Source organism: Bubalus kerabau, chromosome 10 (assembly GCF_029407905.1).
Source record: "Bubalus kerabau isolate K-KA32 ecotype Philippines breed swamp buffalo chromosome 10, PCC_UOA_SB_1v2, whole genome shotgun sequence".
Classification (NCBI taxonomy): Eukaryota; Metazoa; Chordata; class Mammalia; order Artiodactyla; family Bovidae; genus Bubalus; species Bubalus kerabau.
In genome coordinates, this window is record NC_073633.1 from 88,477,806 (window position 1) to 88,502,216 (window position 24,411).

The 24,411-nt window shown below is 41.5% G+C and overlaps 1 protein-coding gene across 3 annotated transcripts in view; it reads left to right on the forward strand.

The window, feature by feature from the left end:
* Positions 1-24,411, forward strand: part of RGS6 (regulator of G protein signaling 6) — a 622,410-nt gene that overhangs the window by 18,044 nt on the left and 579,955 nt on the right. For all 3 annotated transcript variants that reach the window (XM_055538549.1, XM_055538551.1, XM_055538550.1), the window contains exon 2: positions 7,337-7,440. In XM_055538549.1, the coding sequence (XP_055394524.1) occupies positions 7,357-7,440 (84 nt within the window). In that variant the 5' untranslated portion in view covers positions 7,337-7,356. The remainder of the gene's footprint in view (positions 1-7,336; positions 7,441-24,411) is intronic.

Here is a 24,411-nt window from a genome sequence, read left to right on the forward strand (position 1 = left end):
GTATATTTACAAAATTTTGTTTTCAATACTTTGTATCATTGATTTCACTGGAGACCAAGCTGACTGGTTGGAGAAAGTCTGTGGACCTTGAAGTCTGTGGGATTTGAATTCTAGATTCTTGACTGACAGGCTGTTTTACCTTTGGGCAAGTGGCCTATGTTCTTGAGCTTCAGTGTTCTCATCTGTAGTGTGGGAGTGATAACATCCATGTGTTAGAGTTGCCATGAGGAATTGCCCAGGTGATTCTAATGGGCAGGCAAAGTGAAGGCCCACTGGTACAGGTGATGAGTATTTGTTTCATTTTATGGAAGAGGAGAAGGCACTGGCACCCCACTCCAGTACTCTTGCCTGGAAAATCCCATGGATGGAGGAGCCTGGTGGGCTGTGGTCCATGGGGTCGCTAAGAGTTGGACACGACTGAGCGACTTCACTTTCACTTTTCACTTTCATGCATTGGAGAAGGAAATGGCAACCCACTCCAGTGTTCTTGCCTGGAGAATCCCAGGGGCGGCGGTGCCTGGTGGACCCGTCTATGGGGTGGCACAGAGTAGGACACGACTGAAGCAACTTAGCAGCATGGAAGAGGAAACCAAGGCTCAACGAGGCTAAATAAGCATAGAAATACGTTGTTCATGGTCGCACGGCTCTTAAGTAGCGTGGCCAGGACTGAGAGCCAGTTCTTTGATTCCAGGATCCTGGCTTTATCCATCACAGTGAGTTTCTGGCAGAATTCAAGGGAAGTTAAAGAAGCCCCACCTTAGTCAGCATGGCTGCCCAGCGAGTCAGCAGCGCGGGGCAGGATGGGAGTGATCAGGTGAAGAGAAGGCAGATTCCATGGGATCCAAGTCACTAGTTCCCAAACCTGACTGTGCTTCCAAATCACCAGGGGGACGTTTTCATTTATAAGTCTCCAGGGACATCCTTTGAGTTGTAGTGCTGGAGAAGACTCTATGGAGAGTCCCTTGGACTGCAAGAAGCTCAAAGCAGTCAATCCTAAATGAAATCAACCCTGAATATTCGTTGGAAGGACTGAAGCTGAAGCTCCAATGCGTTGGCCACCTGATGCAAACAGCTGACTCATTGGAAAAGACCCTGATGCTGGGAACGATTGAGGGCAAGAGGAGAAGCGTGCAGCAGAGATGAGATGGTTAGACAGCATCACCAACTAAGTAAACTCTGGGAGATGGTGAAGGACATGGAAGCCTGGTGTGCTGCAGTCCGTGGGGTCAGAAAGAGTTGGACACAATTTAGCGACTGAACAATAACAAAGGGACTGTCCTAGGCCTACAGGATTAGAATTTCTGGAGCATGGGAACCAGGAACATGTATCTTTATCACTGCCCTCCCCCCGCCCCTTCCCCCTCCCAACCTGGTGATTCTGAGGCTGCTTATCTTGTTCAGGTCCTTGAATCAGCTCTTGGGAATCCTTAAGTTCTAACTGAAGTCCTAAAATGACTTCCTTAAAATGAAGTCCCAAGTGACTACAGCCTAGTAAAATCCTGGGTACCTGGCATGCCAGCAAGATTGACCCCTAAAGGTTGAACTATAGCCTATAGCCCCTTGTTTTCATATCTTTGGTGCATTACTTGAAACAGACACTCGAGCTGTCATGGAGTAGCTGAACTCTGAGTATACAGGAGACATCAAGTTGGCAGACTCTACAGTAACAGAAAGCGTTGTTTGTTCTTAAGAGCTGTTGCTCTTCCTTCTTCCCCCTTGAGGTTCCTGCCCACTCAGTCAGATTAGAGCTGTATAAACAAGATTGTACTACCGAGCTAGCACACATCTTGTAATTTTTTTTTTCTCTAAAGTGCTCAACATTGCTGATGTCAGAAAAGAAATCCATTGGATTTTAATGGGCCGAAGCAAACAATATGAATTGGATATAATATGGGGGAGAGGAAATAACATCAACAGAAGTTCTTATTTGGCAGCATAAATATTTAGACTATATCACAAGCAGGGTTTGATTACCTCTCCTACAAGGTCCTTTCCTGAATTGGGCTCTGAGGGCTGGGCATTTAGGGGTGGCGGGCACGATGTTTCAGGCTTCTTGCTGCTTGTGATGCTGGTTTTAGTGGTGGTGTAGTATAAATGGCAACCCACTCCAGTGTTCTTGCCTGGAGAATCCCAGGGACAGGGGAGACTGGTGGGCTGCCGTCTATGGGGTCGCACAGAGTGGGACACGACTGAAGCGACTTAGCAGCAGCAGCAGCAGCAGTATAACTGTAGTGGTCTGCTGTTTAGTTGAGCATCAGGATCACCGGAGAAGCTTGGGAGACTGCTGGTGGCTCCATCTCAGATACTCCGAGGACCTGAGGTGGGGGAAGGCTTTCTCCAGCGATTCTGGTGTCATTAGTCTGGCAGTTTCACTTGGCCAAGCACTGGTCAAAAACAAGACTGCCGGTCAGTTGCTACAATTCATTCTTTGCCAAGGAAATTTGTGTGGCTTGTTTTATTCCTTTTTCAATAGCAACCCCTGCAAAGTACAGGATTCTCTGCTTCCAGGCGGAGACCCGAAAGTGTAGGGTGAAGGAATCAATTGCCAAAGCCCACACGCACAACAGCCTTGATGTGGCCAGAGCTGAGACGCAATTCCTGGTGTGACTTTACAGCCCCTCCCTTTCCCACATCATCGAGGTCCTTCCTACCTGCCCTGCTCAGCATCATTGTCTGCTGGCCCCTAGGCCATGCTTGCTCTAGAGAGGCCAGGGCACAATGGAAAACAGCTGGCACTGGTTGTAACTGAAGCTACAAATGCACTGTATGTTTGGAGTGAATTGCAGTCCTGACTTTCAGAAGATTTACTAATTAGAGTTTGAGTCACAGATGTTCAGTTGTTTTATTATTCACAGGGTCTCTCCTCATATACTTTCTACCCTCCCACATATTCCCTCTGATCTAAATTGTGCATGGATTCCAAAAGTGTATTCCTGAGTTAGGGCGGGCCCATATCAATAAACCTTGGGGAAAGTCTTCATCCCCAAGGAAAGGATGGAAAGTGATTCCATCCATGGGTCTTTGTGGATAAAGAGCCTTCTTTGCTGAGCAGTTTTAATGGCTGGTTAACCAGATGAGTGTTCTTGATGGGATACACTGCATCTTAGTGAAATCTTACCAGTGCTGCCATTCATTAAAAATATCTAAGTACCTTCTAGATGTCAGGAATTAGAGGGGTCAACCCCACTGACAAAGACTCTGCTCAGGCAGAACTGCCTTTCTAGCAGTGGAGATCCCTGATAGACAAGTGAGCAAAGTCATATGAATTCAGATAGTTGCAAATCCCTGTGATTTCAGTCTCCACATTTGACTGACTCCCACTTCATCTCCTTGACATCACATCACCGGTATGTTGTTGTTTTTTTTTTTTCCTTTCGAGTGTCTGCCAGTTCTGTGGCTTCAGATGCCCATACCTGTGTTGTGACCCAGGCTGGAAGGACCTCTTCTGCCTCCCCAGACACCCGTTCATCCTTCTGATGGTAGTTGTCACCTCTTCCTGCTCTGTTTCCTACATTTCTGGACATGTAACCCCTCCTGGACTCTGAACACTTTAAAGAGGGACCATTTGTGTCTGATTTATCTTTGTATCTCCAGAACGAAGCATGAACTTTTGTGCCATTGAATGAATGCTCAGTGTTTGCGCCAAGATTAAATGTTGAGTCCTACGGCACCTAGTGGCGGGTGCTGGTATTACAGGAATTGCTTCGTGGGGAGGGGTGCTGAGTCTGGGAGGGGGCGCGCTAGCCTATCAGTTGGGTGATTTTTTGAGTTCAACATGAATATGGCCATAATTAGAGGCAACGAGCTAGTATATAGGCAGTGATGATGGAAGAGAGGCAGCATGGGACATTCTGTGAGTCTCGGAAGAAAAGTTAGAAATTTGAAGTTCTGAGGTTCTGAGGAGGAACTGGAATCCTAAGGATGTGTAGCTGATGTCCGGTTAGGGTGGTGGTTTGATCTGGTTCCAGCAGCTAGGTAGTTACAGATCAGGTGAGGCATCCAGGCTTCTCGGTTTAGAGGGCTTTCAACTATGGTGGGGGTGTGGTTTGTGACAGATAAGAAAACAAAGGCACAGAGAGGTGAAGTAACTCATGCCGATCACTCAGCTAGGTGTGGAGCCTGGATTCAGACTTAGATCTGTCCAATGACAGAGGCCAGCTCGTCACCACTAAGCTAGCATGTCTCTCTTTGGAGATTGTGAAGTGTGTGGTGGTAACTCGTTTGCCCTTTTCCTCTTTTATTAGTTGACAATGAGTGTAGAAAAATACTATTATTGACATGTTTTCTTTCAATTGAATGTAGTTGGGTTTTTTCAGAAAAACATTCACAAATGTTACAAGTTGCTGTGTTTATATACGTGTGTATTTAAGTAACATAAAGAAGGTTTTGTTTTTCTCCACCACTAAATTTAAAAGACTCTTGCTTCATTTTATTTAAAAGTAAAAGTGTATGCTATACTGTAATAAATGAGAACCTAGTTCTTTAATTTTAGGAACTCCAGCTCTATAGTCAGCGATTTAATTAGAACATCCTTACCTACACCTTTCACATCTAGTACTAACATCTGTTGACATATAGACTAGAAAGTGCTTGCATCACTATTTTAGAAATGATTCTTTCTAGACATAGGAAAGTTAAATGACTTGTCTGAATTTTAAAATGAGTTGATAGGGAAACCAAAAATAGAAGCTTTTCTACTACATATTAGACTCACTAAAGTTCCAAACTAGAGGCTATTTGCATTCACTGAGCAGTCTGAAGTCCAGAGCCTGGTTCACCAGCCGGTTTTAATACATAGGAATGTTGCTGTTGAGGGTAAGAAGTGGCCAGGGAAAGGCAGAAGGAGGGCTGACACCTTTGTTTCCAGGTCATTTCCAATCTTGCTATTATTGCACAGTTTTTTGGGGCAGGGAGGGAGGGAGGGAGGGAGATAATATGCTCATCATAGTGAAAGTGTTCATTTTGAAGTAAAGCAATAGAAACCCACGATGGGTCTGTTACGTAGGTAAATGAGATACATAAATAGATTTAGTTTTTGTTTTTAATGCTCAGTCATGTTCTGTGTTCAGGTAAAAGAGTAAGTAAGTAGTTGTTTAAAAATGAAACTGCGTGTTGTTCATTTAACTGTAAGAGCGACTGATTAGAATAATAATGAGTGTTTCCATGTAGTACAATATTCATAGAAATACTGACATTATAGTGGGTAGAGATAATAGAATGATGTTCTTTATCTCTGCTTGTAATCTAACTGTTAAAATGCAGACTAATTCATAAATGAAGAAGAAAACAAGCAACATTATTCAAATGGGATACTTGGGGCAATTAAATTCTTCACATAAATTGCAAATTCCTGTCTCTTCCCCATCTTCTGCCCGAATTTGTTTTTATGGGGTGACCTTTGGTACCAACTTATTTTTCTAATAAAATGTTTCCTGAGTTTATATTTTAAATTGAAATGGCCTTTTCTGTCAAGTATGGTATTTATAAAAGTTTTCTTTGATGAAAAGCCTATGAATTTTGTGCAAACAACCCAGGCAGGGTCTTAGATTAGCGATAACATTTGTATAGGACTTTTATGGCTTGATACGATACTTTACACTCGATTTATTTGACCCTTACCTGTGAATACTCAGTGAAATTCACATTTTACTGATGAGAGCAATGTAGGGAAGGTGACTTGACATGCTTCTGGGCACTAGTAGGCATTCAGCATGTTTGCTTTAAAAGAAAGTTAGCAAAGGAAACCAGCAGGGTATTTAACTTGTTCGAGGTCACCCAATAAAATAGTGCATCATACCAAGAACTGAATTTGCTTCTTTAACTAAAATATTCCATATGCTCTCATTGTCTACTGCTGTCTTTTCAGGCTGTTTAAAAAAAAAAAAAAAGGTCAAATTAAAAATATTTATTTTTCTTGAGATGAAATTTACATAACTTAAAATTAATTTTAAGGTGTACATTTCAGTGGCATTAAGTGCATTCACAGGGTTCTGCAGCCTTTGCCTCTATCTAGTTCAAAAATGTTTTCATCATCCCCAAAGGAGACCCCACATCCATTAAACATCCAGTCCATTTCCTCCTCCCCTCAACTGCTGGTAACTATGAATCTGCTCTCTGTCTTTGTGGATTTCCCTATGCTAGATATTTCATGTAAATGGAATATGGACTGTCTTAGTCCCTTCAGGCTGCTATAATAGAGTACCATAGACCCGGTGACCTATAAACAGCAGAAATTTATTTCTCACAGTTCTAGAGACTGGGAAGTCCAAGATCAAGGCTTAAGTAGATTTGGTGTGTGATGAGAATTTAATTCCCTCTTCATGGATGGCTTTCTTCTGCTTGGGTCCTCACTTGGTGGAAAGGAGCACTCTGGGATCTCTTTCATCAGGACACAAATCCCATCACACTCTACCTCTTAATTCTACCAGATTTGGGATTAGGATTTCAGCGTATAAATTTTAGAGGGACATAAATATTCAGTCCATCTCAGTAACCTTTTTTTGTCTGGTTTCTTTTACTTAGCATAATGTTTTCAAGGCTGATCTACATTGTAGAGTGTATCAGTACTTTATTACTTTGGATGGCTGAACTATATTCCATTGTAGAGACAGACCATATTTTGTTTAGCCATTCATCAGTTGAGGGATGTAGAGTTGTTTCCATTTTTCTGTGAATAGTGCTGTTCTGAACATACGTGTTCAAGTATTGGTTTGAATGCCTGCTTTTAATTCTTATGAGTGGAATTGCCAGGTTATATGGTAGATTGTATATTAGACTTTTTGAGGAACTAACAAAATGTTTTCCATAGTGACCGAACCATTTTACATTCCTATCAACACTGTACAAGGGTTCTGATTTCCCTACATCCTTGCCAATGCTTGTTTGAGTTAAAAAATTATTATAACCATCCTGGTGTGTGTAAGTAGTATCTCCTAGTGGTGTTGATTTGCATTTTCTTTATAAAATATTCATATTTTAATACCTAGAATTAATCATGAGATTTGATAAGACAAAAACATCCAAATGATTGACTTCATCTATCTCCAGGAGACTTTTTAAGATTGCCATCTGATCACCCCTAGAATGTATGATTCTGAGCTGAAAACAAAGCACCAAAACCATGTGGCTTTGGAATGAGAAGCATGTATATGGATAATCAGACAACAATTACCCCTGACTTGAAAAAAATACCAGTTAAACTAAGGAGGAGCAAAAAGCAATTACATCATGTTTCATTTCCATGCCACCTGCCAACAGATACTTAGTTCTTTGCGTGGCAAAGCTTTCTTTACATAATTCTTTCCTGTCTTAATGATCTATTCATTTATTTTTGCAGTGTGAGTGAAGACACCCAGGATGGCTCAGGGATCCGGGGATCAGAGAGCAGTGGGGATCGCGGACCCAGAGGAGAGTTCTCCAAATATGATAGTCTACCGCAAAGTAAGGCATCTGGTTGAACGCTGGGGGCACTGCTGTGTGTCTGTAATCTGTGGGGGTTGATGGTTGATGGGCGGCTCGACAAATGTTTTCTGTCTAAATGGCCTTGACTGATGATTGAACATAATTTTCTTCTCAGACCCTCTGATTCCCCAAGTTTAAGATTCAAGGAAGCTAGGCTGGTATTGAACATTTGAAAAACATTATGTGGCTTAGTTTTCTTTAAACCAAAGATTGCCTAAAAGTGCACATGGACATGTGTTGACCTTTTGTGTAAAGACCTTTGTGTAACATTAATTAATCAAATGATGTTCTTCAAGCCCATAGTACTCATAAGATCTGTTCTGAATGCTGTTGGAAGGACACAGAGGTGTGTTTGTATTTGGTGCTTTACAGCTGGTAGGAGACATAAGATGTATGCAGATCACTGTTGTAGAGTCTAAGTGTTTATTTCTGAAAGAGAAGTGCAGGTAGAGTGTTCCATAATCTCAGAGGAGGTGGCCAATTACTTCCAACCTCAGAGATCTGGCATGGGCTGTGGAGGAGAGGCCTTTGAACTCAGTTTTAAAGGCTCCACAGGATTCCTTTACGTGGAAAGCAGAAGGGTAGAGCAATATTCCAGGCAATGAATGAGATGCTTTGCAAAGGCAAAGAGTGGAAGTCAGTGAAGGGCGGCAACCAGAACTGGTTAGCTTGGGCAAAGGATGACTTGCAAGTAATTGGAGTAAATGGAGGTGAGACTTAGAGCAGAGTCTGGATGGAGCCAAATTTTAGAATTTAATCATAAAAACTTTAGTGCCAGGAGTTGTAAAAACAATGTTTTTGAGGGGTTATGATCCTTGCCCCAGTGTGGCTCTTATCCCCAAGTGGACTATCATCAAGGGTGGATTGGAGGCTTTGGCAGGGGTGGGGGGGTTGCTTCTATATCCCCCCTTGGAAATGAGCAGGACTGAGCAGGAGGTTTAAAGAGTCTGAATTAACAAAAACTTGGAAACAGAATGAATATAAAATCAGAAGGTGAATGGAGAGTCAAAGATGACTGGGTTTTTGCCCTTGGGTCTTAGAAGGGCATCGGTGCTGTTAATTCAAATAGAAATATTTGGAAGCATACATTTTAAAGGAAGGAAAGGTGGCACGTTGGTTTTACTTGTGCATTGCTGAATTTGAGAAAATAGTTGCTGTTTCTCATATACCATTTTAATGTTTGCATGTTGGTGCGAACTGAGCTGAACTGTGTCGTATATTATTAAAAATAAGGAAAATAAGATCATACTCATTCGTTTCACTAAATATTTGAGCTGTCTGCTGGGTTCTGTGTATTCTGAAAGACTCTGTGTTCTATCTATGTTAATCATATGAACAGGGTTGAACTAGATATTCCTGGATGATCAATATGGTGAATTTTTCTCTTCTCCTTGTAAAAATAGAACTCTCAGAGTACTCTTGCTTTTAGTACTATATTCCTTAATCCTTTGCTTTACAAAAGAATGCTTGGTTAATCCATCTCTAAGAGAGAGGCTTATTAAGTTGTAGTAAAGAAAAAAATTAGTGAGGCTAACCAAGTTGTGAGACATGTAAAATAACATAAAGACATTTATTCCTTACCTTCTTAACCCACCTCAGACCAGGAGACCCTGTGCCAAACTTGCAGGAACGTGGGCTTTGAAGTCAGACCTGGGTTAAAATGGCAACTCCGCCGCTTCCAAGCTGTGTGACCTGGAATCGTTAAATAGCTTCTGTGAGCCTCTGTTTTTTTAATCTATAAAAGCGGGGGAAACGGTGGAAGGAAAGATGGTACCTCATGAAGTTATTGTGAAGATTCATTTGGATAAAGTCGATAAAGCACCTCACGTCCTGCCTGGCGCAGAGGTAGTCCATGGTGAGGGCTTCTTTTCCTTTTATCTTTTTTCTTCTAGAGACAGTGACACTTGGAGAGGAAATAAATTATGAAATTGAATAAATGTTGGTGCTGTTAAAAAGGTATATTCATACAGCAAGTTGCCTTATAAGACATAGGAAAACAATGCAAATATTTTTATATTATTCAGGAGATTGCAAATCAATGGATTATTAAAGGTTAATAGGAGATGTAAAGGTCATGCAATCCAAACACCTTTGCACAAGAACGTTTGGTATTATGTGGAAGGGGATAACTCCCTACAGGTTTGTGGGAACTTGATTTTTACTTTTTGAGTGGTACCAAGGCAATGGCACCCCACTCCAGTACTCTTGCCTGGAAAATCCATGGACGGAGGAGCCTGGTGGGCTGCAGTCCATGGGGTCGCTAAGAGTCAGACACAACTGAGAGACTTCACTTTCACTTTCCACTTTCACGCATTGGAGAAGGAAATGGCAACGCACTCCAGTGTTCTTGCCTAGAGAATCCCATGGACGGAGAAGCCTGGTAGGCTGCAGTCCATGGGGTCGCACAGAGTCGGATACGACTGAAGCGACTTCAGGGGCCTCTTAATTTTTTAGTGTAATTTAGGGATAAAGTTGTAAAATCCTGTAATTTTTCAGAGAAATGACTACTAGTTATTTGGTTTCTACATTGGAAATCTGTCTTGCTTCCTCATGACAAATCTGTGGTGGGTATATATGTGTTCATGTTATTTGCTGTGGTCATTAATTGATATAAAAGAGACATTGGATCTATTCAATCTGTTAGAAAGAAAGCAGATACACTTATCACCCAGTATGGGTCCAGGACCTGGAATCATTTAAATCTAGTTCATTGGACTAACTTAAGCCCTAGTTGTGCTTGCCACATGGGGTATCCACCTCGTTCTCTGCTGTAGACTGGCCACTGGCTATGACCACGACTTACCCAATGCAGGACACTATCCTCAAGGTGTGGGTAAAGGTGGAATCGTGAAACCAAGGTTGATTAAAAATATTTTCTATGGAAGTCGTCTTATATAATGATTAATTCAAGGTCAGAGCTATAAAATCAAACCTTTTCTCAGAGGTCTATAACAAATTTACATTTAAAAATGCACAAGTAATGCTTTCATTTTAATTTTTGTTCTCTTCCTTGTTTGTTTCTTTCTCTTGTCAGATGTTTTCTGTGTGAAATTTTTGCCTGGACTGTGTTTTGTTGATTCAGATGCTGACATTTAAAAAGCTAAATCTAGAGAAATGGAGCTTTTGAGTAAACCTCCGATTAATAAGTGGGGTGATTATGTCCATAGTGTTGTTGTGACTTTTAAATGCCAGTTAGGAGGGTAACCTTCTGACATATGAGTAATGATGGGTGGGTTTCTTAAGCCTACACTTTTCAGAGTACTCTTCATTTTCTTTTCATGTTTTCTATGTCATTAACTGTGAGAAGTTGTACTTTCCCAAGGCATGGTTTATTTATTGACTTGAGCAGGCTTTCTAATTTAGTTTTTTTATCCTTCATATTCACATTTTGGATAGGAGGTGTTGCATGAAAAATGTATTGGTCACATTAAAAAATCTATTTAAAAGAAAATATTAATTATTAATTAAGTTGCCTAGACCTGTTAACTTTTATTTTTTTACTGTTCCTGGATCCCAAAGATCCTGGGGGCCATTGAACCTGGCTATATATCAGATCATTTAGGGGTACTTTATAAAAATACTGGTCCCCAAAGGACCCTTGGGCTTCCCTGGTAGCTCAGCTGGTAAAGAATCTGCCTGCAATGTGGGAGACCTGGGTTCGATCCCTGGGTTGGGAAGATCCCCTGGGGAAGGGAATGGCTACCCACTCTACTGTTCTGGCCTGAAGAATTCCATGGACTGTATAGTCCATGGGATTGCAAAGAGTTGGACACAGCTGAGCGACTTTCACTTTCGAAGGACCCTCAAGTTGTTTTTGTCTGAGCTGTTAGGTCTGAGCTGGATCCTAGGAGTCTGAGTTTTAAAGTGTTCTCAAGACAATGTGATGCCCAGCCAAGTTTGAAACCCATTTATTTAGTGTCTTTTAATATATCCAGGTGAAGTATGCATTATAAAGTCATGGAGAAGTTGGTATCTTGAAGGGGGTTTTTGATTCTGTAATTATTTGCAGATCTTACAAGATGTAGAAAAAGAAGGCTCTTATTGAGTTAGAATCAAGGAATTTTAGTGACTTCATCTTAAGAGATTTTCTAGTCAATATTCTCATTTTATAGATGGGAAAACTGAAGTTTAGGGAAGATTTATAACTTGCTGAAGGTTACTTGGTAATTTCCCAGTGAACCCGTGATGGGGTCCTGATGACTTGACAGGCCCAATTGGTATCCTCTCTCTCATCGACTTATCAACCACTAACTACCATTTCTACATTGTTGGGGCTGAAAGCCATTAGTTAAACTAATGAAAATATCATGAGGCAGATCTTTGATTTTCGAGGTTATTCTCCATGGTGTGACTTGGGGTACCTTTGAACATTTGTAATGCTCAAGCTTCATTCTACTTGCTAGTGCTCTTGTTTCTTGGGTGAAGAAGTTCTGAAATGTTTGCTTTCTTTAATAACCAGTAATTCTTTTGAGTGAGAGTAGGTTGCTTTCTGATTTTATTTGGTTCCGAGTGGTGTTGATAATGTCTCTTGACAAATTTCCACCTGGGTTGGTCATTTGATTTGGTAGAACTCTGGGAAATTAAATGGCAGGTTGTTGTTGTTTAGTTGCTAAGTTGTGTCTGACTCTTTTACAGCCCCATGGACTGTAGCCACCAGGCTCCCCTGTCCATGGGATTCCCCAGGCAAGAATACTGGAGTGGGTTGCCACTTCCTTCTCCAGGGGAACTTCCCAACTCAGAGATTAAACCCACGTCTTCTGCACTGGCAGGCAGATTCTTTACCCCTGAGCCAACCAGAGAAGCCCCCAAATGGTCAGTACACAGAGGAAATTGTAGCTTCCTGTGACCCAGGTTGGGAAGGTCAGAAGGTGGTACATTATGTTGGAAGATGGCAAACAGGGAACTGAGAGCTCTGGCTCACTTAATGCTTTGGTTCTCCCGATGAGGAACTTCATCTTCCTGGCTCTGTTTCTTATTTTGCCTTCCTCCTTCCCAACTAAGAAACACTTCTTACCAAAAAAAAAACAAAAAAAAAAAACAAAAAAAAAAAACCAAGAAAAAAAATAGTCTACATAAAATAGAAGCTTGATAAAATTAACCCTGTTTATCCACAAGATAAACTTAATAAGTAAACTCAAAAAATAAGATACTGTTTGGCTTCATTTCCTCTTATGCAAAGTGATGGGGTTAGACTAAATAATGTGCACAGAAGGTTTCAGCAGTGATTTCGAGAAAGCTAGCAACAGGACATTGCTTCAGAATTCACTGAAGGCAGTTGTAGAGGCTGTACAACTGAGAGTCGGAACCTGCAGACCCTGGTGACCAAGGCGTGATGAGGATTTTAAACTATTTAGTTAGCAAATATGTATTGAGTGTCATTTGCGTGCCAGACACAGATGCTAGGAAGGCAGGATGGATGCTGTTCCCTGAAAGAACCCTTTGGCCAGTGGGGCAGAGGTGGTGGATAACTAGACAATTGCAGTGCACAGAGAGGTACGCTGAGGGGTCCCGGAGGAGATAGAAGGGTCAGGAAGCCCATATCAGAAGAGGGGATGATGATGTCATAGAAGGCATCCAAAGAGTTGGGTTCCTGCTTTAATTCTTGAAAGATAAATAAAAATTAACCTTGCAGACAATGGGAGAAGAAGTGTGGAGGCAGAAGGACTAACACGTGCATAGGGACAGAGTTGGGATGTTGTATACTGAGTTCTGGAAGCTACAAGTGCCTGCTTTCTTGGTGCTAGGTTTCTGTGATGAAGTGTTGAGAAATAAAGCTGGCTAGTTAAGTTAGGGCCAGATCATAAAAGAGCATATGCATCAGACAAGGAGTGTGGATGCTCTGTCGGGATCTTCTCTTTGTGTCTCTACACCCACGCTCCACTTGGACTATGTCTAAGGGCTCCCAGAACCTCTGACTTTCAACTCAGTGGTCAACAGGGGCCTGGGAAGAATGGGAACAGGAAAGAAGAGGAAGGTCAAGGTGTTTCTTCCTTTGACTCCCTCTTGACAAAGTTTGCCATGGACTATGTCCCATGACTGAAAGTCACTGCTCCTTTCTAGGCAGACTGCTCTCCTCCTCTGGGTCCAGACACATTTTTCTTCTGCTCATCCTTTTGGGCCTTGAGATGATTCCAGTTTGTATTAGTATTTTACAGCTGTCTAACAGATTACCCCAACCTCAATGGCTTGAACAAAACATTTATTGCCACAATTTCTTTGGGTCCATAATCCCAAGTGCAGGTTAGGTGGGTCCTCTGGCTCATGGTATCTCACAAGCTACGGCCAAGATGTAGCAGGTTCGTCTGAAGGCTCAACTGGAGAAAGACCCACATCCGAGCTCACTTACATGGTGGTTGGTGGGATTCAGTTCCTCAAGGGCTTTTGAATGGTGGCCTAAGTTCCTCACTGTGTGTTGTCTGGAGGTGACTCTCAAGTTCCTTGCCATATGTGTCTCTTCATAGGATGAGTCACAACGTGGAAGCCTGTTTTATTAGAGTGAGCAAAGAAAAGGTGGAAGGGGGTGGGTGGCAGTGGGAGTCACGCTATTTTAGAACCAAATCTTGGGCATGACACTCCATCTCTTTCATTAGGGACAAGTCATGAGGTCTAGCCCTCAATCAAGGTGAGGGGTTTGGGGAGGAGCACAAATACCCAGAAGTGGAGATCATCAGGGGTCGCTTTGGAAGCCATTTACTACATGGTTCTACTTCCACAAGTCAGGTTTCTGAATGTGCCCTTATGGTTCCCCTGTGCCCTGCCACTGTTTATACTTGGTCCTTTTGGAAATAAACCTTGCATGAATTGCCTTATATTTTATGTGCCATCTGTTTACAGATAAGCCTCTGACTCATCTGATCCCCAAAGTGAAGGAACCCACTGAGATCCTGTTTTTCTTCATAAGGAAATTCTCCACGAAGTTAAATCAGGGAAGTTTTGTGTTCAGTGTGCAGAATGGGATTGTGGAGGGAGGCTGTAAGAGAAACAGTGGGATTAGTAAGCAGAGGAATAGTTTGGTGCTTTTACAGGAGTTCATGGGAGGAAAAAAGATGATGTCCAAATCAGTGGCAGTGATAATGTAGATGAAGGGAAGTGCTTGAGAGCTGTTTAGGAGGTAGAATCTATAGGACTTGGTGGTGGGTAAGATCCAGGGCAGATTTGAGGATAATGAGGGGGAATGAGAGGGGTTTTTCACTAGGTTATACCTGAGAGATGTCAGAAGGTCTGGGACCAACAAAATTTTGAACCAAGTAACTGTGGAACTGGTTTGCCTTCCCCCTCCTTGTATGTGAATAAATCAAGAGTGTCATAGAAAGAGTTTGTAACTGGACCAGCTTATCTGGCTCTTTATCGTCACTGCCCCCCTGGTTCACTTTTGTCCTTTGTGAAGTGAAAGGTTAACTGGGCTGAATGATCTCCAAAGTCCTTCCGGTTCTAACATTCCAGGGCTTTGATGATCCATATTACAGAAATCCACATTTTATTATGTTTATTCTTTCATAGCCCCCTTTGCTTTCTTTTTCATTTTCTTTAAAAAGTTAACCCAAGTTAAAATTTGAAAACAAGGAAGCCAGTATGTTTAAAACAAATACTTTTTGGCCTCAAACATAGGGCTGTCTTTCATCTGTTCTTTTTTTTTTTAGCATTAAATAAAATTCCCAAGGACAAACTACAGAGAGTGTTCTGGGTAACTAATTTAATTGTTCAATCTGCATTTTAAGATTCCTTTCATTAAATATTTTGAAGGTTCTTAATTGCCTTAGGAAAAAACTGTTCTGTTTTCCTTTTCTCCTAGGATTAAACTTGTGAGGGGAGAAGCTTCCCATCACACTATCTTGGTTGGCAGGAGACAGGAGCGCAGGCAAGTCCCAGACCAGTGGTATCAGTGTCCACAGATGAAAGGGATGGTATTTTTAGTCTGGAGAATAGCTCAGTGTGGTTTAATATGATGTATTTCCCTGAGTATAACTTTCTAATTTGAAAGCCTTTGGTGTATTTAGGGTTTCATTTCATTTTTTCAAAAATTTCCCCTCACTTCGTTTCAAAGAGCCTAAGATTTTACACTTTGGCAGACACTTTATTACTCTAACTATTGATATTCCTGTATCGTTACACCATGGAGAACCTTAGTGATCACAGAATAGATTCCCCATTTGCAGGGTTTTGAACAAGAAAAACTAAAAGCTGATAAATACCTGTGAAAGGAAAACATGTGTATGTGTTACTTGCTCAGTCGTGTCCAACTCTTTGTGACCCCGTGGACTGTAGCTCACTAGGCTTCTCTCTCCATGGGGATTTCCAAGCAAGAATACTGGAGTGGGTTGCTATTCCCTTCTCCTGGGTTGCTATTCCCTTCTCCAGGGGATTTTCCTGACCCAGGGATTAAACCCAGGTCTCCCGCATTGGAGGCAGATTTTTTACTGTCTGATCCACCAGTGTGTTTAAATCATTGCAGGGTAGGAAGTCTATTTTTAAAAAATCTGTTAGCTTGCCATTACAAATCAGAACTGAAAATGGACAATGAAAGAATGGAAAAAATATACAAAGCTATAAATATAATATTGACATATAATCACTCCAAAAGAATGTCCATACCTTTTTGGTGAATAATAACCAAAGTTGTAAATAAATCAAATGTCTCTTGAAAGGGGGTTAGTTAAATAGTTATTCATATTTGGCATGACCCCACAGTTAGGTTACTGGACTACTTTTCTGGTAGACCTAATAATTGCCTTGAAAGGGAGATGGTTACTGACATCCCAGGATATGGTCAGATTGACTGTTCTTTATTTTTAAAACCCTAAAAGACTTCACCATTTTTGTTCTATTTGCAAAAGATAATAGTTATGTAGATGTACTAATATGATTGTTTCCAATGTTTTAATTATTTTCTGTATCTCTGTGCTTACATCTGAAGTCCCTTTTCTTTTGTCTGAAGAACTACCCTTAGCATTTTCTTTAGTACAGGTCTGCTGGACATACGTCCTAGGTTTCTGTTTGTCTAAAAATAACTGTTTCATCTTCGTGTTTTGGAGGGTGTTTTTCCTAGATATTGGAATTCTAGATTGTCAGTTATTTTCTTTCTACACTTTGATAACTTTCATTGTTTCTCAGCTTCTATAATTTTTGTCCAAAAGTTGGTTTTTGTTCATAAGTTATCTATCAGTTTTATTGTTACTTTGTTGACTGTAATCTCTTTTGAATACTTTGACTGCTTTCAACATTTCTTTCACTTTGGTTTTTAGCAGTTTTACTGTGAGGTATTATTTTCTTTTGATTATTCTTAAAGTTAGTAGCAATTCTTTATATCTGATTGGTGTTCGGAAAAATTCTCAGCCATTAAATTGTCAAGTATTGTTTATGTCTAGTTTCTCTTTTTACTCTTCTTGAGATTTTGTTCATATATTATGACTTTCTCTTTGTGTTTCATATTCCTTATGCTCCTTTCTGTATTTTTTATTCCTCTTTGTTTCAACATGGATATTTTCTAGTGACTTATTCTCCAGTTTTACAAATTCTTTCCTTAACTGTATCTAATCTGTGGTTAAATCCATTCAATGGAATTTATAAATTTAACTATTGCTATTTAAATTCTAAAATTTCCATTAAATTACTGTTGATAGTTTCTAGTTTTCTGCTAAAATTCTGTTTTGTCATTTAATTCCTTAAAAATATTAATCATAGTTATTAAGTGAGTATCCGATATGTCAAAATCTATTATCTCTTGCTGGATTGTTTATATTGTCTTTAAATTTTTTCTAGTTATTTTTTATTAAGTTCAAAACGTACAGCTAACATTGGAGAGGTAATTTTTAAGGCTTGGGGGGAATATTATCTTATTTCCCCAACCAGGGATCGAACTGGCGCCCCCTACAATGGAAACATGGAGTCTTAGCCATTGGACTGCCAGGGAAGTCTTAGATAGGACCTAGTTCTGTTTTTGTTTTTTTCCTTTTCTTTCAGTCAGGCAAGTGGCAGATTACCTTAATCTAACTCAGTACAGAGATTGTGTAAAGCTGGATTTTAGTTCTTGTTAGAGCTAGTATATTTCTAGATCACCTTTTCTCTTGGGTGTGAGCTCTTCTGGTCCCAGTAAAAAAGGATGTTTGCTCATTTCCTCATCCTTGACTCTGACCTTCAGTTATTGTCCCTTAAGTTCCATGAGACTGCTGAAAGCACTGATCAGCTTCTTGGTCATGCCTTTGGCTCAAGAAATTGGCAGTGTCCTGAGAGGAAAAAGAAACTCGGATTGCCAAGCTCATCTTCTTGGCTCTCTTCTTGCAGATCTTGGTTTAAAGTTCTTATTGCCTTGGTAGTGCTTCAGTACCTTCAAACAAATTTAACAAAACGGTTTTCAGTCTTCCTGGTTGCTCTCAGCTGGAGGGTTATTCTGAAGCATTTAGTCATTGACAGAAGTCGAACCTCAGAACACTGACTTTGAACATTATCTCTGATAGCCTTGGTTTGCTCTTAAAATGTTTTAGAAAAGACATTTCCCAAGTGATTTATTGGTAGAGGGTGGCAGTAGTAGAGATGAGAAAAATTTTGGTATGTTTAGGAAGTAGAATTGACTTGGAGGGTGAGAGAGAGGATTGGAGGCTGATGACTTGGATATGGGCCTGGATGTCTGGTGGCACCAGTCACTGGGGTGGGTAGGTAGCAAGAGAAGGATTAGGCTAAAGTATCATACCACTGCAGTACCCAAATGGTATTTATTCACCCCAACCCAGTTCTGCAGAACTCTAGGAAGGGGGACTATGCTAGGCAAGTAACTCTAATATGAAATGGTCCTGAAAAGAAGCTTTATCTCAAGGAAATCTTGTTGTTTAGTCACTAAGTGGTGTCCTACTTTTTTTTTGCGACACCTTGAGCCCACCAGGCTCCTCTGTCCATGGGATTTGCCAGGCAAGAATACTGGAATGGGTTGCCATTTCCTTCTCCAGAGGATCTTCATGACCCAGAGATCAAACACATGTCTTCTGCTTAGCAGGCAGATTCTTTACCACTGAGCTGCCAGGGAAGCCAAATGAAATCCTACCTGGCTCCAAAGACCTTTTTGGTCTAGAAAACAGGACATAGCTTATATCTGTCAGTATGACACTTCTGAATATTTTTGTGTTAATTTCCTAGGGCTGCTGTAACAAATTACCACAAACCGTGTGGCTTAAAGTAATAGAAACTTATGCTGTCACAGTTCAGGAGGCTAAATGTATAAGGTCAAGTTGTCAGCAGGGTCACACCTCCTCTGAATGCTCTAAGGAAGAATCCTTCCTTGCCTCTTCATAGATTCTGGTGGCTGCCAGTAATCCTGGATGTCCCTTGGATTGTAGCTGCATCAATCCAATTTTGTTTTCATCTTCACATGGCCTTCTGCTTCTGTGTCTTCACATGGCCTACTTATGAGGACCCACCCTAATCCAGTCCAATTCAGATCTCATATTCACTTAACTAATTACACCTGCAAAGGCCCCATTCCCAAATAAGGTCACATACACAGGCACCAGGGCTTAAGATGTCAACAGATCTTTTTTGGGGACATGATTCAACCCATAATAGTTTCTAATTTTTCTCTCCCTGAAGCTTAGTGCTCCTTGCAAAAGAAAAAACCTGATCAACAAGTAGTATATATATTGAACATCTGCTTCTGGTAAGGCGCTGTGCTTTATTCCCCCACACACTTTTGTAGGGGAATAAAAAGTAGGATACCACATGCTCCCTGTCCTAGACAATTGTACAGTCCATTTGGAGAGCCCAGGAGTGGTGCAAGATTAAGGAAGAAACTAAGCATTTACTGGCTCCCCACTGTATACGACATGCTATCCTGAGTGCGGTACATACACTGAATCATTTACTCATTAGAATAGCTTGTTAGGTAGGTGCTGGTCACCCTATATACAGATAAGGAAACCGAGTTTCAGAAGGATTAAATAACTGATATGGGTATTTGAATCTGGGCTTGCTTTATTTTAAAGCATTTTTTTTATAAACAAGTAAACTGAATTATGTAGAAAAAGAAAAAAGGGAAATCTCAGGGCATTTGTAATTATTTACAGGAGAGTTGGCGTGCACAAGATGGGCATACAGAGGAAAAGACATTTGGAGAGAGATGAGTTGACTTACATCTTTAAGAAAGGGAGGATTTGGTCTGGTAGAAAAAGAGCCAAGAAATGATTCTAGGTGATGGGTGCTGTATGAGATGATAAGAAACCATAAGATGTATTTAGGAGATAGTATATTTTATAATACTAAATCCAGGAGTTGTACCTGATATAATAATAGCCTCATTCTTCATATGGAGACCCTGAAGCAAGAAATCATAAAACATTTTTAGTTCTGAAACCCACATGGCAAGATATCGGTACAGCTGAGCTTTCCGCCAACTGATTTTCTTTCTCCTCTCCCTCTTAAAAAACAACTTGTTTTCCATTTTTAAAGTAATAACTCAATTTGAAAGAATCAAAGCATGAACTATAGAAAAACATCTACCATGCAAATATGTTAATATTTTGTTAATAACATCTACCACACAATTAATATTTTGGTCTGTTTCCTCCCAGCTTTTAAAATTTGTAACAGCAGCATATATATTACATGTTAACCTAATGGATAATCACAGCACATTAACTATTTTATGTTTCCCTACCATATCTTAAGCATTAATCTGTGCTACAATATGTTATCATAATTTTAAAGGTTGCTTAATATTCCAAGCGGATAATGTCCCATAATTTAATTACTTAGTCTCTTGTAATTAATAGTAAAAGTTAGAATTGCAAGGTCAAAAGGCATAAACTGTATTGTAACTCTTGAGCCACAGATACATACACATATTTTTTTTTCTAGAAGAGCAGTCTTGGTTTTTGCATGGATAGACTGGGTTTCCCTGGGCTGCTATCACAATTCTGTTTCAGCAGACTATGGAAGAGAGTGGAGGGATGTCTAATAATCACGGTCAGTGTTTTCTTCACTCTCAACCTCTAAGCCAGATTCTCCTAGTCCTGGTTCCGGACTAGCTTTGCAGCCCCACCCTTGTCTTGAGAGCCCCAGTGCTAAGGGGATTCAGAAACTTGCAACCTGGAACCTTTCCAAGCCATTTGCTATTTTGTCCTCTATTTGTTTTTCTTAAGCAACTAACTAAATAAGAATAACATCTCAGCCTCTTTCCATCCCCCACGGCATTTTCCCTGCCTGCGACCCCTCTGCCTACAGTTTAACCATGGGGTTGCTTCTTATATTTTAAAGCTCAATACAAAAGCACAGTCCTGAGAAGCAGCCAAGTTCTGCAGCCAAGTTTGAAGAATAAAACTTTAAAACAGCTCTTCTGTCACACACTGGAGAGGGGAGGCAGGCTTTGCTATAAATAAGTCACATTCCATTTCTATCTCATCCTTTGCAGTCCTCTTGGGTAATGCTTTTCGTATATAACTACAGTGTTCTCAAACTGCCCACTCAGCCTTTCAACTTGCCATCTTATATCTCATTTTATTTAAATGTTCGGTAGTTCTGGAGTTTAAGGACCCTGCATAAGAGGGGATAGAACTTTTCATCCCCCAGGGTTAGGTGTCATGAGATAAATTGGCCAACTTATTAGAAACTATAGTTTACCTGGAACACTTTTTAGCAGCTTCCCGTATCAGCTTTCTACTGCTGCTGTAAAACATTATCACAAAACTAGCAGCTTGAAGGGGCTTCCCAGGTGGCTCAGTGGTAAAGAATCTGCCTCCAATGCAGGAGATGTGGGTTCTATACCTGGTCAGGAAGATCCCCTGAAGAAGCAAATGGCAGTTTTCTAGCCTGGGAAATCCCATGGACAGAGGAGTCTGAAGGGCCACAGTCCATGGGGTTGCAAATAGCTGGATAGGACTTAGTGACTGAATAATAACAACAAAACCAAGCAGCTTGAAACAAAAAAGATTTATTCTCTTAGAGTTCTGGAGGTCAGAAGGCAAAAATGATTTGGCCGGGCTTCATTCTCCCTGGGGGCTCTGGGGGAGAATCCATTTCCTTCCTTTCTCTGGAGGCTGCCTACATGCCTCTCCTCAGGACCCCTCATCACTCTGACCTCTGCTTCGGTCTCTGTGTCTTTCTCTGACTGTCCCTCCTGCCTCCCTCAAATAGGAACCCTTGATTACATGAAACCCATTCAGATACCCCAAGTTGACCTCCCCATCTCAAACATTTAAGTTTGTCATATTTGCAAAGTTCCTTGTGCCATGGGAGGTAATGTATTCACAGGTTTTGAGGATGAAGACGTGGATATCTTTGGAAGGGGCATTTATTTGGCTGGTCACACTGTCTGAGGAAAGGAAAGGAAAAATAATTTTGGAATTTTATCTTTTTTTCATAGCTAGGGAGAAGATGTGCTAGGAAGGAAGGATTGTTATTCCTTTCAGTGTTTAGCAGATATGTGGTGGGTTAATTAAGTCTTGGATATCCATTTGTATTGGGTCAAGTCGATTAGAGGGCAGATAAGAGAAGTCTTTCAGCAATTAGCAGTGAGGATGGGTGGGTGTTTCAGTCAAAGATTTTCCTTCTTCACTGGGTATTCAGGACACAAACAAGCTCTTACTAGTGAAGGTATATGAATGAGACTTGCCTGGTGGTCTAGTGGTTAAGAATCCACCTTGTAATGCAGGAGACATGGGTTTGATCCCTGGTTGGGGAACTAAGATCCCACATGGCATGGGGCAACAAAGACCTTGGGCCTAAGTCACTGAGCCTGCGCACTCTGGAGCTGGTGTGCCTCAATAAAAGATCCTGTGTGCAGCAACTAAGACCCAATGCAGCCAAATAAATAGAATTTTTTTTAAAAGGGAAATGACGAAGTAGGTGCATTCAAAATCAATGAAGGAAACCTCCTTTATTGTAGCCCCAGATGGTGTGACCTCCTTAGAGAACTGTTTGTCTCCAGTTATTTTCTACTTTAGAATCTATAAAAATTAGGGTACTGAGCAATATAGTGAATAAACACTTTCCTCATGGCTGGCCAGCCAGGAAAGTCTGAAGACCGTGACCTCACTTAAAAAAACAAAACAAAACACAAGAGGAGTGCTGGCAAAATGCACTTGCCTTAGCCTGAGAGGAATGTCAGCCTGCTAGTGGACTTTCCTGAGGCCTCTCTTTGCACCTTTATCTTGTGCTGGCAAGGAGCTGTGACATGTCATGGCCAACAGCAGGCACACAAGTGCTCATGTTGGCAGTAAAACTGTGCATGGAGAGCATGACCCTGGACGCCAGAAGGATTCATGGCAGATGAGCCCCTCCAAGGAGCTAGTCGAAGAAGGGGATTATAGAGCCTAACTGTCAGGAAGGGACTGGACTGAGTGAACTTTTTCTTCCTGAAAGAAATAATTAATATCAGTAGCTTCACTGCCTTCCTGGGAAGGAGAGGTCAGTAGCTGGGGAAAAAAAAAAAAAGCTGCTGCAACTGATAACATGTTACAACTTTAGGACAGTGGTCAGCAAACTACTTGCCCTGTGGCCTAATCCAGGCCACTTTGTATTCTTTTAAAGCTGTGTCAGGGTCTTAGTTGTGGCATGTGGATCTAGTTCCTTGACCAGGGATCAAACCGAGGCCCCCTGCTTTGGGAGCATGGAGTCCCAACCACTGGACCACTAGGTGACGTCTTGCCAGGCCAGTTTTTGTGTAGCACTTGAGCTAAGGGTGATTTTTACATTTTGAAATGGGTGGGAGGAAACAAAACAGGAACAATACGTGATGTGTGAAAATTATGCAAAATTCCTATTTCAGTGTTCATAAATCGCATTTTATGGAAACCAAGCCCCGCCATTGCTCTGCCAATTGTCTGTGGCCATTTCTGTGCCACGGGGGAGGAGTTGAGTGGTTATGACAAGAGACTGACCATATGACGGGCAGAGCCTAAAATATTTACAAACTGGTCCTTTACGGAGCGTTTGCAGCCTCTGTTGGGGGATCTGGAAGAGACTGAAGAAGCATCTGCCAGCGTCCTTGTTGGGACAATATTTCCATAGGAACCAAGACCCAGAGACGCCGCAGAATGTTGGCTGGTTGCCGGGAACCCACGGAGAGTCGAACTGCAGGATGGACACAGGCGAGAACTCGGGGACCAGGGTGCATTCACGTGTCTCAGGAACACACAGGTCCTGCCATTTTCCCCCAGAATCCTATCCTCTGCTTTACTGAGGGGTCACAGACTTTAAACCAGTACTTTATTGAAGAGATTTTGTTTGCCTGGTTGTTTGTTTTTTTTAAAATGAAAAAGAGCATATTGAGCCGTTGGAAGTGTTGGGCTGTGTGTTCTGAAGTGTCCTGGTAGGAAAAGCGTTAGCTACCTACGTTTCAGATGCGGCGTCCAAATGGCTCTCCTTCCTCCAGGATCCACTGTGTCTGGGTGTCTGGCCAGGGCTTTGGCGTGTGATTGCTCACAGTGATGGCACCTCAGAAGCTGCTCTGTTGTTCCCACTCTGCCTCTGAGGAGAGGGGCTTCTAGTAGGTAAACACATGCCTGGAGTTCCACTCAAGGTATGAAGGTACTTCACAGACCAGGCTGTTTTCACAAGACCTGGAAGAAACAGGCCAACCGCCTAGGGAGCTGGGTAATTCTGGCCTTTTCTCGAGGATAGCAGAGCCACCACAGGTCATAAGCAGAATGTCCTAATCCCTGAGCTGTAGTCTTCAGGGATAATAGTAGCTTCCGTTAACAGACACTTGGACTTCCCAGGTGGCTCACTGGGAAGGAATCTGCCTGCCGATGCAGGAGGTCTGGGTTCAGTCCCTGCGTTGAGAAAATCTCCTGGAGAAGGAAATGGCACCCCACTGCAGTATTCTTGCCTGGAGGAGCCCATGGACAGAGGAGCCTGGTGGGCTACAGTCCCTGGGGTTACAAGAGAGTCGGACATGACTTAGCTAGCGGCTGAGCAACAACAGCATCAACAGGCACTTAGGTTGTTTCCATGTTTTGGCTGTTGTGA